Here is a 17,528-nt window from a genome sequence, read left to right as displayed (position 1 = left end):
ACAGATAAACACTGTATAAGTGAATAAGGGTGTAAAATGGAATTCACTAAAAAATGAGATTTTGAGTCAGCAAGTTAGCCCACATTTATTTTAGACTTGTATTTGAAAGGTTTATTGAGACAGTTGAAGTGGAAACAGCTGGCACAGGTTCTCTCAAAGTTTCAGCACATGGGAGAATAAACATCAAATTGACATGTTTAATTTTTACTGGTTCTTGTCTGGTACAAAATAAAGCAGATTTGACATGTGCATCACATTGTAAAGCACAGTTCAGTTAAGGCGATCGTGATTACATGCGTCAAAGGCTTCTTATTTACAAAAATAATCTATATGCTTGTTAGCACGTGACCACATTGATTTATTACTTAATGTTGGAAGAACTCTTCGCTTGATGTGAAGCATGCCAACACTGCAGCGAACGAGACGTTTGGAATGGCAAAGAGTAACAAATAAAGGAAAAAATAAATGAACATTTTATAAATATTCATAAAAGTGTCATCGTTTAAAAACTAAAAGCTGTTATTCTAGTGTGTACTGTACTACACTAACAGTAACATACAACCTGAAGAAGAGCTCTAAACCTTATGTATTGTTCATATGTGTGGTCAGAAATAAAGACTATATGGCTACACACATCTAATGGAATGACAATAGAAGAAATAAAGCAGGAAAAATGTCAGTCAAGCAAAACACAAAACAGGACTGAGACGTATTGGGCACTGCCAACGCTGACATCAGCAGGTGAATTTTTGGTAACCACTAGTAATCATGTCCTTTGGTAAAATGAGTTCTGGATGAACAGAACAGGCGGGTTAGCGTTTGGAGAGCTGCTCAGACAGCCAGTCTAATCCCTCATATAAACCTGTTCCTTGAGTCGCACAGGTCGCCTGGACGTACCACTGATGGAGAGAAAAGTATTACATTACACACAGACTGATGTGTAACATTACTTTCATAAGGCCTGGACATGACCTGTTGTTTAACATTTATTTATACATGGTACTCATTTTTAGTCCTATACTGTCAAACACTGACCAGCAAAAATATTTGTTATTGCAGCTAGACTGAATTAGGAAAACAAATGACATGAAAATACAAAATTAAGCTTATGATTATTGTACTCAATCATTATTTCAAGAGTGCATATTATTAACAATAAAAATGCACCTGCACTAAGTTTTGTAAGGCACCAAGATGTGTGTGTGATAAGATACTCACAGTTCTGCTCCTGAGAGTCTGCAGGCCGAGTTTGTCGGTCATCTCACTGATGGGCATGGCGTTGGGAAGATCCTGTTTGTTGGCAAACACCAGGAGAACAGCATCTTTCAGCTCATCCTCCTGGAGCTGTGTGGAGACAGAACATCTGCAGACTGAGATCTCTCATCAACACTGATTGACTAATGAATGGTGCACATTTATTATGGAGGTTGTGTTATTCAGGTTGTGCAGTTCTCTTGCAGGTACAGAGTGAGAGCATGCATTTGGTTTCATGCTGGGTGTGACTGAGTTTAGAACGGTGAGTTTTTGCTAGGAAGGGTGTGTGTTTCCTCACCATCTTCTGAAGCTCCTCAGCAGCTTCCTGTGCTCGCTCACGGTCATTACTGTCCACGACAAAGATCAGACCCTGAAGAAACAACACAACACAGGTGAATCGGACACCTGCACTAATTGACGTATATAAAGGATGACATCTGGTCTTTAAAGACTATTAAATGAATAGAGAATTCAATGCTTATTCTTTATGACATTTAAACAATATGTACGATTTAGGCAATTCAATTGAAGTTTTATGATGAATGACAATGTTTGAGTTATTTTTCTTGATTTTTGACAGTGTGTTACTTTGTCATACTGGCCTAACCTAACCTCATTCACAGACGTCTAAATATTCCAAAGGTTTCGCAATATTTTATGTAATTTGATCAGTTTTGAGCTGTCAATAAGTGCGTAGTAATCCAAAACAATCCATTCAGTAAAATTTAAAGACAAAAAATCTGATTCTGTCACACTCCACGAACTACTCCATCCTTATCTTTATAAATAACACCCACTTATATAAAGTTATATTCAACACATTTTTACATATATTATAATACAACTATACTTTGTACCATTGCAAACATTGGACAGAACAATGAAACGGAGAACTATGCGGTTCAAAAGAGAACTATGACTTTAAGTTCTCGGAATCAAACTATGGCTCAGTTTAATCCTAATATAAACACTAACGTCCTCATACAAAGAACACGTGAAGTCTGAATATAACTACAGCTCTCACGGTTTACCAGGATGAGTGATCGAACTCAATCAGAAACGCTACAGAAGGACAAACAAATTTCAGACTGTGGATCTCCTGTTGTGACCCCACCGTGTGACTGTATTTTAACATTGTGTGAGGTGAAATTCAAGCATCTAGTTACCTGTGTATTCTGAAAGTAGTGTCTCCACAGAGGTCTGATCTTATCCTGGCCACCCACATCCCACACGGTGAAGCTGATGTTCTTGTACTCGACCGTCTCGACATTAAAACCTGAAATGCACTCATGTGTTACACTTTTGTAGAGATACAGCGAGTGTTAACATCAAGATCCACAGAGCTTCAACGTAAAGAATCTTTACACTGAACTAAATACATCCCACAAACTTGTCAAAAAGTCACATTCTGTCTCCCAATTCATCTTTGTATATTACTCACCAATAGTTGGAATGGTTGTGACTATTTCTCCCAGTTTGAGTTTGTACAGAATTGTTGTTTTCCCAGCAGCATCCAGACCAACTAACCGAAGAAAAAGAAAATAAATCAAACGTCTTGGAAACTTTAGGTTGCCTGAAGACTACAGCATTCTGTATTACTATTTTAACTTTTATAAATACTAGCGTTAGAGTAGTTAATACATGTAGTAAATACATCAAAATTTACCACAGTAAGATTCAAGTAACGTTATACAACATAGTAAACACTGTAGTAGTGTCTAGGAATTTTACCATTGTTTACCAGTAAACACTAGCATATGGTGCAGTATCTTTCAGGTGGTTAAAATACATATACTGTTCAGCTACTGAAATAGTATTTCATAAAAACACTCGTCGTAAACATACATTTAGAGCCATTTACAAAAGCTAATTGACAGCAAACAAGCAGTTGTCAGCTCACCCATGAGGATTCTCATCTGTTTCTTTCCAAAGAGGCGAGAAAAGACGCTTGAGATAGTCAGACCCATGTTAAAACAACTCAAAAACAAGAAAACGCGTTAACGTGTTAAAAGTTACTTGAGAAAGATAAACCAGCCGTTAGCCTTTAGCACAGCGCCTGTCAGCACTCCACAGCTGAACTGTCATGAAACATCAAACTCTGCCTGCGGCTTCACTTTAAACCTGGCAGAAACGAGTTAAAATCACTCGTTCTTCTCTCTTTCCTCTTTCTTCTGTTTTTCTCTTTCTTCTGCACTCTCTCTTCAAATGAAAGTAGGTGTGATCGACTTCGAGAGGCACAGTGCGCAAGCGATCGGGGTAAACATCGAAGTATCGCGAGAGCACGGCTTTCACAGCTTCCAAATCGCTCTCGCGATATCTCAGTTTCATACGCCGAACGGTTTGCGCAGCGCCTCATGAAGTCGTCACGCTGTTTGCGCGTCAGCTCCAACGCGGTCGAAATGACGTCACAGGTGCCACGTCATGCAAAACCGTCCGACGGCAGATTGCACACACAAGAATACCTGTATATTATTATTATTTTAAGATGGCTGTATGTGATTTGTACATGTTATCAATGGTGATATCAATAACATATAAACAGTGCAAAGATCAATGTCAATAAAATATCTATACTGCGTATAGGCATCAAACATTTTATATGACCTTATTTACTTTATTCATTCGTTTATTATTGATTATTTTTATTTTATGTTTGTTGTGTTCTGTCTTTCTGTCTGTCTCGTTCTAATTCACAATCTTTCCCATACATTTTCAGATTTGTGTTCTCCAATTATTATTTAGCGAATCATACAAATAACCAGCAGCAATATAATAAATAATCACAGCAATCAGCAAATAAACTGCTTTTAAACATCCTTTATTATAGGAACAAAAATACATTTAGGGAAATATTCCACACAACAAAATATGAATTTACAAATTATTAGCCTACACTTAGTACACTTAGCAGTACACTTAGAATAGTAAGAATATAAACATTACACCATACAGCAGTAAAAATACAGTAGCATAGTAATAAATAACCATCTTTGAACAAACTATATTGTGCATTGTCTTCTAATTCAGTGCATAAACCAAAAAATGGGAATTATCATAATATGAATTAACAATATGCTTAGAAGAATGTGATAGTACATCATAAACAATATATCATTCTGTTTAAAACAAAATATTGTCTTCACACTTGAATGTTTTGCATCGTTATCGTTTGGAGAGTTGATCAGAGAGCCAATCCAGTCCTTCATATAAACCTGATCCTAGAACTGCACAGGTTGGCTGAACGTACCACTGAGAGAGAGACACAGAAACATATTATTCTTAACATGTTTTATTAACAAAGACCGTGATATTCAGATAACGGTGTGTAAACAATGTGAACAGTGACATCATGATATGTAACTCACCTGTCTGTTTTTGAGGGCATGTAAACCCAGTCTGTCTGTCAGCTCGTGGACTGGCATGGCTTTGGGTAAATCCTGCTTGTTAGCAAGTACAAGCACAACAACATCTCTCATCTCATCCTCCTGAAGCTGAACGGTTCAACATAGTTTAATTAAATTAATGATGGATAGAAATGGTTTCAATCAAAAATATAGTTTCTTGTTGAACGCACCATCATATTGAGTTCTTCTGCTGCCATCTCAATTCTGTCCCGATCACTGCTGTCCACCACAAAGATCAGACCCTGAATTACACAAACACACAGACTGTTCACTTCAAAGGTTGAAGACAATTTAAGGTTAATTTTGCAAGTGCCAGACACACACACAAAAAACAACAACCCAGCAATTAATGAGAATGTTGCGTGTTACCTCAGTGTTCTGATAGTAATGTCTCCAGAGGCCTCGGATTGTGGTCTGACCACCAACGTCCCAAACAGTGAATGAGATGTTCTTGTAGTCAACTGTCTCTACATTAAAACCTAGGGAGGCGATTGATGACACAATTAACGACAGTCATATAATATAGAAACATTCTTTGAATATGCAGGATTTCAATACATTTCTTACCAATAGTTGGAATGGTTGTGACAACTTCACCAAGTTTGAGTTTGTAGAGGACTGTGGTCTTTCCTGCTGCATCCAGACCGACTTGGAGAAAAAAAATCCAAAAAATGACAACCTGTACACGAATCACTTATGACTAACTTATGAATATTCATATATTCACATTTGCTTTTATATGGCCATCAAAGTTTTTAAGTGAAAAAATCAGATGCACAACAGCACAACTGAAAAAAATATTTACTCACCCATAAGCAATCTCATCTGCTTTTTCTTAATTAGACGAGATAAAACACTGGAGAAGAAGATGCCCATATTTCCAACAGTACAAATGAAAACGCTGTTTGCTGTCAGATGTAGTGAAGACTCAGACTGAGTGTTTGTGGTGTGAGACCGTGTGTGTGTTTATATAGTCACAGACTCACAGCAGCTCACTTTGACTGACAGCTCAACACCGCCACACTGCACGAGACGCGCAGCTCAGTTTCTCCAGCGGCAAATCCAACGCGTTCAAAATGACGTCACCGCATGTGTTACATTTTAACATGCCTAAACAAAAACAAAGACACATTTAAACTTGTCCGATTAAATGTGTTGTTATCTCAATATTTCTTTTGAGATTAAAACGTATTGTACTGTCTAGTTAGGATCAACATAAAATCCAAACTTTCTGACACGACAATGGTTGAGATTACAAAACAACGGTTTTAAAAGCATTTAATGCCCTAACCCTTGCATAAAAGCGTCTGCTAAATGTAAATAACTTTTCTGGAAGCAAAGTGTGTGCAGTGATTTTGGTTTAAAAACTGGGTTGAATGCGGAAAAGCACTGTTTAGTTTTTGTTTATCTGTCGCGTGTATGAAGTTGTTATGGTCAAATAGAAATAAAGAGACACGTGACGTCATTTCGAACACGTTGGATTTGACGCTGGAGAAACTGCGCGCTTCCAGTGCTGAGCTGTCAGTCAAAGTGAAAGTAAGCTGTTGTGACTCTATATAAACGCACTCACACACACAGTCTGATCACACAACCAGTCCGAGAGATCGGGTTAAACATCGAATATTCACACTCGAAGTTTTTCAAAGTTTTTGGTAAAGATGGGCAACTTCTTCTCGTACGTTTTTGCTCGTCTCTTTGAGAAGAAGGACATGAGATTGTTAATGGGTGAGTAAATATGGTTTGTCCGTGTATCTCACTTCTTTTATACATAATATGGTCGTATTTGTTATTTGTTGTGTAAAATATAATGAAACTTCATGTCTTTTATATGAATAATTATATATATATTATAAATATTATATGTTTAATTCATTATATTGTTATTGTTTTTTTCTCCAAGTCGGTCTGGATGCAGCAGGAAAGACCACAGTCCTCTACAAACTCAAACTTGGTGAAGTCGTCACAAGCATTCCAACTATTGGTAAGAAACCTGAGATTTTTATTTTGTGTTATTTACATCATAAACTCATGTAATTGGTTCATGTGATCAATGACCCTGTTTCTCCTCTCTAGGTTTTAATGTGGAGACAGTTGAATATAAGAACATCTCATTCACGGTTTGGGATGTTGGTGGTCAGGACACTATCAGACGTCTCTGGAAACACTACTATCAGAACACTAAGGTAAGTTTTAATCATTTTCAGTTACAGTATTTAAAAATTGTAATTGCACCTAAAATGAGTAAATTCCGGACATTTGTAACGAAACATGTCTTTATTTCAAAAAGGTAAATGGTGTAACATTTTGTTACATAATGCATTGCAAACGTACATTTTATAGCTTGACTCAGATGTAAAACAGCTTTAAAAATGTCACATGTAAACAGTGTGTTTGTGTAATTCAGGGTCTGATCTTTGTGGTGGACAGCAGTGATCATGACAGAATTGAGACGGCAGCCGCAGAACTCCATAAGATTGTAAGTCAAGAAAGTATATTTATTAACAAATATACCTGTAAAATGCAATCTAAATGAACTTGCTTTCTTGTATTCTCTTCAGCTTCAGGAGGATGAGATGAGAGATGTCGTTGTGCTTGTACTTGCTAACAAGCAGGATTTACCCAAAGCCATGCCAGTACACGAGCTGACAGACAGACTGGGTTTACATGCCCTCAAAAACAGACAGGTGAGTTACATATGATGTCATTGTTTACAGGTCTGAATGTTGTCTTTGTTGGATGAGACAATAAAACATGTTATGAGAAATACAAGTGAAATGACATAAAGGATAATAAGAGCGGTATGTTTTTTATTTCTGTCTCAGTGGTATGTTCAGCAAACCTGTGCAGTTTCAGGATCAGGTTTATATGAAGGACTGGATTGGCTGTCTGATCAACTCTCCAAACTATAACAATGCAAAACTTGATTTTCTGCTGAACTGAATGCAAAGACAATACACGAGGTTATGGACCTATTTATTATACACTTCTACCGGACGGTGTACCGTTATATTCTACTATACTGTAAAAATTATATTTTTAATTCACTATGAATGTATTCTGTGAATTCACATATTTTGCTATTATATTACACATATGCTGTATTATCTCATGTTATGTACAGTTTCCAACTTTTTTATTTTGAGATATTTAATACATAATTAATTCCAGCAGTTGCCTTATGACTCTTTATTTACTCATTCACAATAACATGGAAATGTTACATGCATATTACACCTTTCTAAGAGAGAAAGATCACTAGCAAAATAATTACATCATAATTTCGTTTTGGCATTGCAGATGCCATTGTATTCTTTATCATTTATATTATGTTTAAATGATTTAAAATCACATAAGTAAATCTATAGATTTTACTATAAAATCTATTTTTCCAAATTTGATCTTCAGTTGCTCAAAAGTTTATAATTTGTCTAATTTATCAGTTCTGCTTCAGACTGCACAATGGTTTATTTGTTGCATAAACATAAAACATGTACTCTGTTTTAATATGTATTCTCTTTAAAGCAGTAAGGACAGGAGCTACAAAGACTGTAGTGTTGACTGAAATGATCTGTGTTCGTCTACCTATTTCCTAAGTTTCATAACACAAATCAAATATAGGAATCTCTTACACAGTGCGTTTAAGTCAATGGTATATTTGAAACATATCAGTTTTGTGTAATTTTCAGGAAAATTAGTTTGTTAAGAAGACAAAATTATAGACCAAACATATGTGATGATTACTTACCGAGACTCAAAGAAAAGCAAATACTTTGTTTCTAATCACTTTAAATACTAAAGATTTGTAAAAAACAAAAAGTCAAGGAAATAAATTAATTTTCATTAAATGTTTAATATTCATAGATGAAAAAATAACTTAATTTAAAATTTGAATCTGCATTTATGTGTACACCACATTCTTAATGTTTGAATAATTGCAACAGACATTTGTATTTATTTGTATATTAAAATTGGCATGTCGAAAATCCTTATGTATTTGACCCATAAATTGTTTATATATATACTGGTTTAATTCTTGTAGATCAGTGCTTCGCAACCTTTTTAAACCCATTTAAAGACCCCCCCATACTGTACACTGAGGATAGGTAAGATAATGTGTAAATGTTAGATATAGTTTATATATATATATACATACAGTACACACACACACGCACGCACGGACGCACACACACACACACACACACACACACACACACACACACACACACACACACGCACGCACGCACGCACGCACGCACGCACGCACGCACGCACGCACGCACGCACGCACGCACGCACACAAACGCACACGCACGCGCACGCACACACACACACACGCACGCACACACACACGCACACGCACACGCACACACATATATAGGCCTATATATATACTGTATAAAGATGATAAAAACAAAAGAAACCATCACAGAAACGAATGGTTTCCATTACAATGCCATTGTGAACCATTAGCTCATTAGCTAACCATTAGCTCATTGGCTCAACCATTGCATTAAAACCATTACAAAATTGTAGTATTTTGGGCATTCTTCCAAACGGATTAATCTGCCAGATCACGAGAACAGTGCACATTTCATTGATTTTTACACGAGCGAGAGTTTATTCGCAGTTTATAATACAGACGCGGTGTGGTGTCATTTGCCTGTCGAAAATAGCAATTTACATCTTTAATAGCTGTCAACAGCTTTAAACAGCCGTCCAAATTGAGAAATATATGAAAATGCACTTTATTCACACGCCACTCCCAGTGGCGGAGCCAGAGGGTGGCACTGAACGCCACTGACATCCCATTCACACTGTAACAGCAGCGTTTTATTTCACTCTGTTTAGAACGGGAAAAACAGTTGTGTGATGGATTGTACAGCGCGAAATCTGACATTTATTTTTAAAGGCTGACGAAAGATAGAAAAGAAACAAATGGATCGCTGCAATTTGCTAAATGGAATATTGAAACGTGCACGCTTTCCAGCCATTTCAAGTCAGACTCAGGTAAGTTTTTTTGTTGAACCATACCATTACAGTGTTATCTACCTACTTTCTAACGTTACACCTTTAGATTGTGCGTAAATGTAAAGTTTTCCCAGCGTTTTCTAACCTTAGAAAAATATACACAAGAAGGAAGCATCATATTTAAAAAACGTTTCGCTCTTTACCCTTGGGTTTAGGATTCCTAAACAATTTTTCATTGTGTTAACGTTGTTAGCTTCAGTTAAGGTTGGTTAGGCTGCATTAAGAGATAGTATCGGTGTTTACATCAGGGTCGGAAATTAATTAACAGAGGCTTTGGGGAAAAATGACAACAAGGTGAACAAAACTGCCCTCCACATTCAAAATAAAGGGGGGAAAACGGTCCCTGCATAATAAAAAAATAATTACGACAGTCGCAATCTAAATAAGAGAAGGTGAAAATGAACGAATGTCGGTGACAGCATTACATTTGCTCCGCTACAGCTTTGAGGATTACAACCAATCAAGTTCATCGTATGAATATACTGGCCAATCGGAGGCGTTTAAAGGATTCACCGGTGAAGAAGAGCTGTGCTGAAGTTCACCACGCGCACGAAGTTTATCATTAACAACCCGCGTACAGAGATACGCTGTAAGAAAGAGATTCATTATGTATAGTCAGACTCTTTAATGTATAACCGGAAGCCATTGAGTGTTTGAGTGATGTTGAATGTTCTTTGATTGTTTTCTATATATTTCCCGTTTGAATAACTGATTTTTATGTTCCTTAGCTTAGAGAACCAAAGCAGCAATAAAATAATTCATAAACGCTTCTGAGCTTGTTTTGTAGCGTGTAAAACGTCTTCGTTTATTCTAATATATGAAAGTAGGCTAATAATCAAGGGCAATAATCAATGATTTTGTTTTAATCTTGCAGTCCTATGGAATGAGTATAGGCCTATGTTTTATATTTATAACATCTGACATGCTGCTCTGATCCACATCAGTTTAAAGACACCACTGGTGCTGCTTTGTTTCTGTTTAAATTAAACGAGTTATCAGGGTTAAACTATGTTTTCAACATTTTTATTTTATAATTTATTTCATCTACATACATTTAGAATTACATTAATCTCATTACTTTGTGCAATTGCTTTGTAAACTTTTGTCACATTTGTGACAAACTGTGGGAAGTAAATGATCACTTGTACCTCTAATCAGCAATCCTAGGATTTATTTATTTATAATTCGATGCCATGTCCGGGTTACACACTAATTTTCTGTCATGGTGTGACAGATGGTGTGGCACCCTAAAGTAGCCTTGGCCACCCCCTGGTCACCCCGGTCCCCATATATAAAACTCGTTGCGGCCACCGGTTGAGAACCACTGTGCTGCCAGTAGATAAATGCCAGTAAGTGACAGCAGTAAGATGATGTCTGTGGCTGTGAGAGTGATTGTATGTGTGTATTGTGATGTGCAGGTGACAGTGAGCTCATGCAAATGGCAGAGAAAGCCCATGCAGCAGCTGCAGACAAACAAACACTCTCATTATACTCCACTTCAAACGCTTACAGCACTAAGAGCTCCACTAATAGAGCATCATGAATTATTCCAATTGATCCAGCTTCAGTCTTTCTCTTACTGCATGGTTATCCGCACATGTTCACATGAGATCACCAAAACACACTGGAAATGTTACACTAGATGCACATTCAAAAAACAGACCTGGTATTACGAACAATATATATTATACTTTTTAGGACATATTGTTTACAATGTAAATGATTAGGTCACATTTCACCCCAAAATAATAAATGAATTTGGTGGGGGAAATGTTCGAAATGATCATTAACATAATGAATGCAAAAAATAATGAATATAATAATGACACAAATAATATTTGTTTTATTTAGGGCTGTTCAACGATAAATCTCATCCAGATTAAAGTTTGTGTTTACATAATATATGTCTGTGTACTCTGCATATTAATTTTGTATTTATAAACACATACATGTATATATTTAAGAAAAATATAAAAATGAATAAATCTTTATGTATAGTTAAAATCATGTATAAACAAATAAATACAGGCAAATATTTTCTAAATATATACTGTGTTGGTGTATGTGTTTATAAAACAAAATAAATATGCAGATGCACAGACATATATTATGTAAACACAAACTTGAATCTGGATGCGATTAAATGCGATTAAAAAGCTATATTTTTATTAGCTTTTTCTATATGATTTTAGGACAAAATGTGATTTGGATAGGCTGTGATATTGACCCAAATGCTATGTGGTGCTGTGTGCTTTGATACTACCTGTCAAAATATATGCCATAAATATATTTAAATGTCAATATTAATTCTCATATTGTTTCTTCAACAGAGCTAACCTTTGACCTCCAGACAAGGACTCGTATATTACCGATTGGTTGAAAATGGAGAAACCCCTGGTTCTGTTTCGTGTCGTGTGCGCCACGCTGTAAACAATGGATGCGTCTGGATTACCTCCATCAACGGAGCTTAATGAAACTGGACTTAATGAGACACTGAGCCGTGGCCACCCAGAACACCTGGCTCCCAGCATGCAGCTGGGCACCATGTCCAATCCTCAATCACGTTTACGAGACACGTCGGTCCTCGTCGTCATGGTGACCCTTAATGCGGTAGCGCTGCTGGCAAACATCTGCATCCTAGCCGTCGTTTTAAAAGTTCCCCATCTTCGCAAGTTTAGTTTAGTGGGTCACCTGTGCATCGTGGACTTGTTGTGTGCCGCCCTGCTCATGCCTCTGGGCATCGTCTGCGGCTCACCATTTTTCGCTGGCGTGGTGTTTTCAGTACTCGAATGCCGGCTTTACGTGTTCCTCAATGCCTTTCTCATATCTGCCTCTATTTTTACTGTAACAGTGATAAGTATTGAACGTTATTTCTATATTGTACATCCCATGAGATACGAGGCCAGGCTGACCCCGTGGGTCTCGGCCGCCGTGATGGGTCTGGTCTGGGTGGTCTCCACTTTGCTCGGACTGGCTACCGTCTTTGGGTGGTCCAATTACGGCAGCAGAAGCTCCATCGCCGCCACCCATTGCTCTCTACATTGGAGCCACAGTGGACATCGACGGATGTTCGCTATTCTTTTCTGCGCCGTTTGCTTTTGCGTACCATCTGCTATCATACTTGCCGTCTACGCCAATGTCTATAAGGTCGCCCACACGGCTGCCAGGGACAGGGGGCCGATCCCTAGCTGGCCGATGCCGACCCCGCACCCAAAGCGTCGTTCCGATTCGGTCAACAGCCAGACCACCATCATCACCACCAGCACCAGCGTCCGTAGAAACCAAGTCCCCCGCAGAAAGAAGAGAACGCTGGTGGGCTGGAAAGCGGCCATCACCTTGGCCATTATCGTGGGCCACTTTCTGCTTTGTTGGCTGCCTTACTTTGCTTTTCATCTGCATCTGTCTTTGGGGGTTTCTCATAGTGATTTCGATGAAGCAGAGGGTTTAGTCACCTGGCTGGCGTACTCGACGTTTGCATTGAACCCGTTTTTTTATGGACTGCTGAACCGTCAGATCAGGGAGGAGTTGTGTAAGATGCTGTTGTGTTGTCGATCGCCCCGTAGGCCGATGCAGGGCGCAGCGTCCGGTCACGAGCGTTCAGGCCAGGAGGGCGTCTTTCATTTTTTTCACAGGAACAGGGGTGAGGAGGGAAATAGATGCAGCTACCATATGGTCACGCCGAGGAGTACAATGGAGCAAAACAGCTTTTGGATACCGGGACAAATAGCAGAAGAAGTCACTTAAACATTAAATCAGGAATTAACGGCTCCATTCTTAAGTCAAAAAAGCATAAACTTTCTTTTCTTCATATTTTCCTAACTGTTGAAACAAATGTTTTTTTGAGAGAATACATTTTAAAACTCATTGCTTACAGCAACAAACAGCAAACAACAAATGTCTTCAAACAATTACAAAGTTTTTCAATGGTGATTTTACATTTACATTTATTCATTTGGCAGACGCTTTTATCCAAAGCGACTTACAAGAGCATATAAACATTTTGTCAACACGCTAGACAGTCCCATAAATTTACAAGACCATGCTAGACCAACAAGATTTTTTTCCACACAAGACATAGACAGCTATTGGTTAAACATTAGATACAGTACATTGTGTACATTATTACGTTATATACATTAAAGGGACAGTTCAACCAAAAATGAAAATTCTGTCATGAATTACTCCCTCTCTAGTTATTCCAAACCTGTTCTTTGTTTGGTTGAACACAGAGAATGATATTTGGACGAATGCTTGGAACCAAACAGTTCTTGGACCCCATTGACTCCCACAGTAGGAAAAATGACAATGGTAGTCAAAAGTGCCCCAGAACTGTTTGTTGTCCTACATTCTTCAAAATATCTTCTTTTGTGTTCAACAGAACAAAGAAATGTTGGTAGTCAATGGGGTCCAAGAACTGTCTGGTTATAAGCATTCTTCCAAATATCTTTCTCTGTGTTCATCAGAACAAAGACATTTATACAGATTTGGAACAACTGGAAGGTGAGTAATTGAGTCTTTCTTTTATGGGTGAACTGTCCCTTTAACATCTAGCTGATCTTGAACAGCATTGTATCAAATGAAGGGACCATACTGTTTTTTATTGAAATTGATATTATTTTGGGTAAAATACCAGTTTACAATTTATTTGATGAATATTACAATATTAACTTGTGACTGGAAAAACAATCCATCTGCTGTGCAGGTCTAACATGGGAAAAAATGAGCAGGCAATGAACAACCTCATACAAAGAAATATTGCACTGTTTAAGCAAACTATCTGTACATACGGTATTTATTTCTAAAGGTGTATTTTAATTTCTGAAATCAGCTTTTTGCTGTATTTATTCTATTGTACAGCATATGTTGAGTTATGTTGTGTTTACAGCTCATTGGTTGGTCATCTACTGACTGTTGGCAGCATGGTTGGCACAGTCATGTCCATTGTCTGTGAAATATCTTCGCCCTTATTTTCAAAGTACGTACAGTATATGGAGTCACCCATTACATCACATTTAATTGTTCTTTGTTTATTTGCAAGTGGAACAGTATTACCAGCATTGTCTATTGTATTATTGGAGATGCCAATAATAAAACTGTCACGGCTTTGAGAGGAAGAACCCAAGTGCAGGCAGGCGGTGGTGAAGGGGTTAACAACAAACTTTAATAAACGCAACAAAACAGAAAACAAAAGCCCACAATGGGGAAAAACAGGACACGATCACTTAACAAGAACTCAAAACAAACACTTCCCGCGAGGGGGCAAAATAAACAATAATCCTAAACACGACACAACGTCCAAAACAAGGCAAGATAATCCACGGATAATTACATGACAAGGCATGAGGAACACGAGCATAACATGAGGAATCTATAAACCAGTAAGCACGAAGATAACTCTTTGACAAGGCACCAGAAACATGAGTATCACATGGAGAGATTACAAAACGATTCAGCACAAGACAGCAAACACACGAGCATTAAATAGGGAGACTGACAAAGGAAATAACAATGGGCAGGTGAGGGTAATGAGACACAGCAGGAAAGCTATACGGGGAACGAGAGGGGCGGGGCCAAAGACGAGACACGAGAAAGCACATGGCATGTCAATGGTAAACAATAGGCTTGTTCGACTTGATGCGGCGCCGAAGATCCGACAGGCGGATGACATCAAAGTACCGCGAGAGCGATTCGAAAAACGATAAAAAAAATTTGCTTTCCAATCGCTCTCGCGGTACTTTGATGTCATCCGCCTGTCGGATCTTGCGGCGCCGCATCAAGTCGATGTGTTTCTCACTGCACTAAACACGTGGGTCTGCCATGACAAAAACAAAAGACATCACCAGTAACAGCTGTGTCCATGTATTTATGGTGAAAGTGCACAAGTGAAGTTATGATTTTGTTTTGTCCTGGTAAAATTGTATTGCTCAGATGTTGCGTCAAGATTTCAAGAGTTTTCCCAAAATTGCTTAGGATGAATAGAAACACCACAAGGCAACTGTTATAATACATTGTGAGTATGGTGCTGTATTATTCATTTTTCACTTGTTGTTACTGTAAATAGTGATTATCTGTTATATTTCTGCTTCTTTTCTGATTGGACTTTTGGCCCAAACCCAGGGTGTATCTCTGACCTACCTCTTATGGTTGCATATCATAGTAAATCTGCTGGATGACAGCTGTTTCACAGCACTGGTGCAAAAGCAACACATTTAAACGGAAAAGAACATTGATTTTAAATGATTTTTTTGTTTAAGGTACAAGGTTCTTTTAGTTTACAAAAATAAAATCTTTGAAAACATTTCTGTTCATTGAAATCAAATTAAATGTTGACCTAAAAATTATTTAAAGCACTAAAATTATAATATTAAACAAAACCAAAAAACCAATATTAAACTCAAATAAAAATTATTTAATCTTATATAGCAATTCTAACAATAAAAGCTCATTTCAAATATGAATTCAAAACTATAATAACTCTGGTAATGTGGTTCAAATCATTGTATTTATAGTATTCAATTTATATCTTAGTATATCTAAATAGGCCTATATGTGAATATATTTCATAATGTTTTTTTCTGTTTTAATAGGGAGATTTGACAGACGGGAATCAAATGCATTAGTTTTAACTTATAAAGCAAACTAAACCAGGGCTGGCTGAAAGAACATTTGTAAAATGTGATCTTGTGAATTTGTGTAACAGCCGTTGAATCTGTGCAAAGGCGAACAGGGAAAATGCCATAAACAGAGATTAAACAATAATGGTGATTGGTGTGAAAACTTTGTGAAAAAAAGATTAATAAACAATGCTAAAAATAATCATTAGTAAGAGCGCAACTGTGAGAGAGACTTTTTTTATGTACGATAAAGTGCTCTGCTAAATTTATCTTACAGTAAACACCAGCACTTTTACCCGTGATGATAGATTTTGTATTTTATAAAAAGTTCATTTTTATCTGATACATCAGTGAGAATGAGATAATATTCAGGATTTACTGTTATGTGTGAAGTTTGCTGTTGCACTATAGCAACAATGTGGATTGAACCCATTTTCCTGAAAGCACACTTTTAAATCCGTTGAGCACAAGTGTATGAATTTACTGAATGAATTATTGCAGCTTGCAGGACACCATCGTGATGCAGTAAACAGCTCTTATAAAATTACAACACTGAGATTTTTCAGTCTGGGAATGCACAATTCAGTCAATACTATTCACTCTTAAATGCTAACAATTTTACAAATGACATTTTAGTCTTTCCACTTTATTTACACATGTTTGACCAGCAGATGTCCTCAATGTGCAGTATTTCAAGAGCTCAATGGTTCAATTGATTCAAAGTTTTGAAAAGCGTCCCTTAGCAAAGCCTTGGTGATGTAATACACTGAAAAAAGTTTTTTATGTTTGATATCTGATCAAGTAAGTCTCTTTATTAATTTCCCTTTCTCAGACTAAACTTACATGGTCAGAAGGTACATCCGTTCCAACAATCCAGCCAATATTCCAACAATCATCCTTTTTTGTTAACAGTGTTGAGTTCATGCAACAGACGTGATATCCCTTTTGAAAAATATATACATCATTTCTAATAATGAGACCCACAGAGACCATTAGATTAAAATCGCTTTTATTCAAACCAATGCAACTCCCATTATAACCACTGACTCCATTAGAATTAGAGTTTCATATTTGAGTTCTAATAGTTTTCACAACTAATTTCTCTACACATGTGCAGTACATAGTGATGTAATGCATCCCAATCTCTGCTCAAATCATTCCAGAAGCTAGATTCAGTTCTTGATCCATCTGAACTTTTCACGTCTAGCAGTTGACCAGCGGGCTGCAT

At 37.3% G+C, this 17,528-nt stretch overlaps 4 protein-coding genes across 4 annotated transcripts; 2 read left to right on the top strand and 2 right to left on the bottom strand.

Annotated features, from left to right (window-relative positions):
* Positions 1–69: 69 nt before the first annotated feature.
* On the bottom strand, positions 70–3,503 carry LOC130570945 (ADP-ribosylation factor 4-like). Its single transcript, XM_057361488.1, has 6 exons — positions 3,155–3,503; positions 2,696–2,776; positions 2,421–2,530; positions 1,553–1,624; positions 1,219–1,344; positions 70–899 (listed from the first exon to the last, which is right to left on the bottom strand). The coding sequence occupies exons 1-6, from the start codon at positions 3,219–3,221 to the stop codon at positions 813–815; spliced, it is 543 nt and encodes a 180-aa protein (XP_057217471.1). The 5' UTR covers positions 3,222–3,503; the 3' UTR covers positions 70–812.
* A 558-nt stretch (positions 3,504–4,061) lies between these two features.
* LOC130570946 (ADP-ribosylation factor 4-like) lies at positions 4,062–5,673 on the bottom strand. Its single transcript, XM_057361489.1, has 6 exons — positions 5,468–5,673; positions 5,226–5,306; positions 5,028–5,137; positions 4,829–4,900; positions 4,620–4,745; positions 4,062–4,503 (listed from the first exon to the last, which is right to left on the bottom strand). Exons 1-6 carry the CDS (start codon positions 5,532–5,534, stop codon positions 4,417–4,419), a joined length of 543 nt encoding a protein of 180 aa, XP_057217472.1. The 5' UTR covers positions 5,535–5,673; the 3' UTR covers positions 4,062–4,416.
* Positions 5,674–6,211: 538 nt separating this feature from the next.
* On the top strand, positions 6,212–7,820 carry LOC130571128 (ADP-ribosylation factor 4-like). The gene is made up of 6 exons (XM_057361898.1): positions 6,212–6,383; positions 6,559–6,639; positions 6,732–6,841; positions 7,063–7,134; positions 7,217–7,342; positions 7,481–7,820. Exons 1-6 carry the CDS (start codon positions 6,317–6,319, stop codon positions 7,565–7,567), a joined length of 543 nt encoding a protein of 180 aa, XP_057217881.1. The 5' UTR covers positions 6,212–6,316; the 3' UTR covers positions 7,568–7,820.
* A 1,648-nt stretch (positions 7,821–9,468) lies between these two features.
* si:ch211-213o11.11 (probable G-protein coupled receptor) lies at positions 9,469–15,338 on the top strand. The gene is made up of 2 exons (XM_057362222.1): positions 9,469–9,665; positions 12,017–15,338. Exon 2 carries the CDS (start codon positions 12,120–12,122, stop codon positions 13,428–13,430), a length of 1,311 nt encoding a protein of 436 aa, XP_057218205.1. The 5' UTR covers positions 9,469–9,665; positions 12,017–12,119; the 3' UTR covers positions 13,431–15,338.
* The last annotated feature ends 2,190 nt before the right edge of the window (positions 15,339–17,528 follow it).

Source organism: Triplophysa rosa, linkage group LG20 (genome assembly GCF_024868665.1).
Source record: "Triplophysa rosa linkage group LG20, Trosa_1v2, whole genome shotgun sequence".
NCBI classification, from domain to species: domain Eukaryota; kingdom Metazoa; phylum Chordata; class Actinopteri; order Cypriniformes; family Nemacheilidae; genus Triplophysa; species Triplophysa rosa.
The sequence above is the reverse complement of the archived record's forward strand: the minus strand, read 5'-3'. Positions and strand labels throughout refer to the sequence as shown.

Coding starts and splice junctions, on each gene's coding strand:
- LOC130570945 (XM_057361488.1), bottom strand. CDS start 3,221: ATGGGTCTGACTATCTCAAGCGTCTTTTCTCGCCTCTTTGGAAAGAAA. Junction 1,345..1,552: donor CTGAGGAGCTTCAGAAGATG/GTGAGGAAACAC, acceptor GTCTCCACACAG/CTCCAGGAGGATGAGCTGAA. Junction 900..1,218: donor AGACTCTCAGGAGCAGAACT/GTGAGTATCTTA, acceptor TCTCTCCATCAG/TGGTACGTCCAGGCGACCTG.
- LOC130570946 (XM_057361489.1), bottom strand. CDS start 5,534: ATGGGCATCTTCTTCTCCAGTGTTTTATCTCGTCTAATTAAGAAAAAG. Junction 5,138..5,225: donor CACAACCATTCCAACTATTG/GTAAGAAATGTA, acceptor TCGCCTCCCTAG/GTTTTAATGTAGAGACAGTT. Junction 4,746..4,828: donor CAGAAGAACTCAATATGATG/GTGCGTTCAACA, acceptor TGAACCGTTCAG/CTTCAGGAGGATGAGATGAG.
- LOC130571128 (XM_057361898.1), top strand. CDS start 6,317: ATGGGCAACTTCTTCTCGTACGTTTTTGCTCGTCTCTTTGAGAAGAAG. Junction 6,384..6,558: donor GGACATGAGATTGTTAATGG/GTGAGTAAATAT, acceptor TTTTTCTCCAAG/TCGGTCTGGATGCAGCAGGA. Junction 7,343..7,480: donor ATGCCCTCAAAAACAGACAG/GTGAGTTACATA, acceptor TTTCTGTCTCAG/TGGTATGTTCAGCAAACCTG.
- si:ch211-213o11.11 (XM_057362222.1), top strand. CDS start 12,120: ATGGATGCGTCTGGATTACCTCCATCAACGGAGCTTAATGAAACTGGA.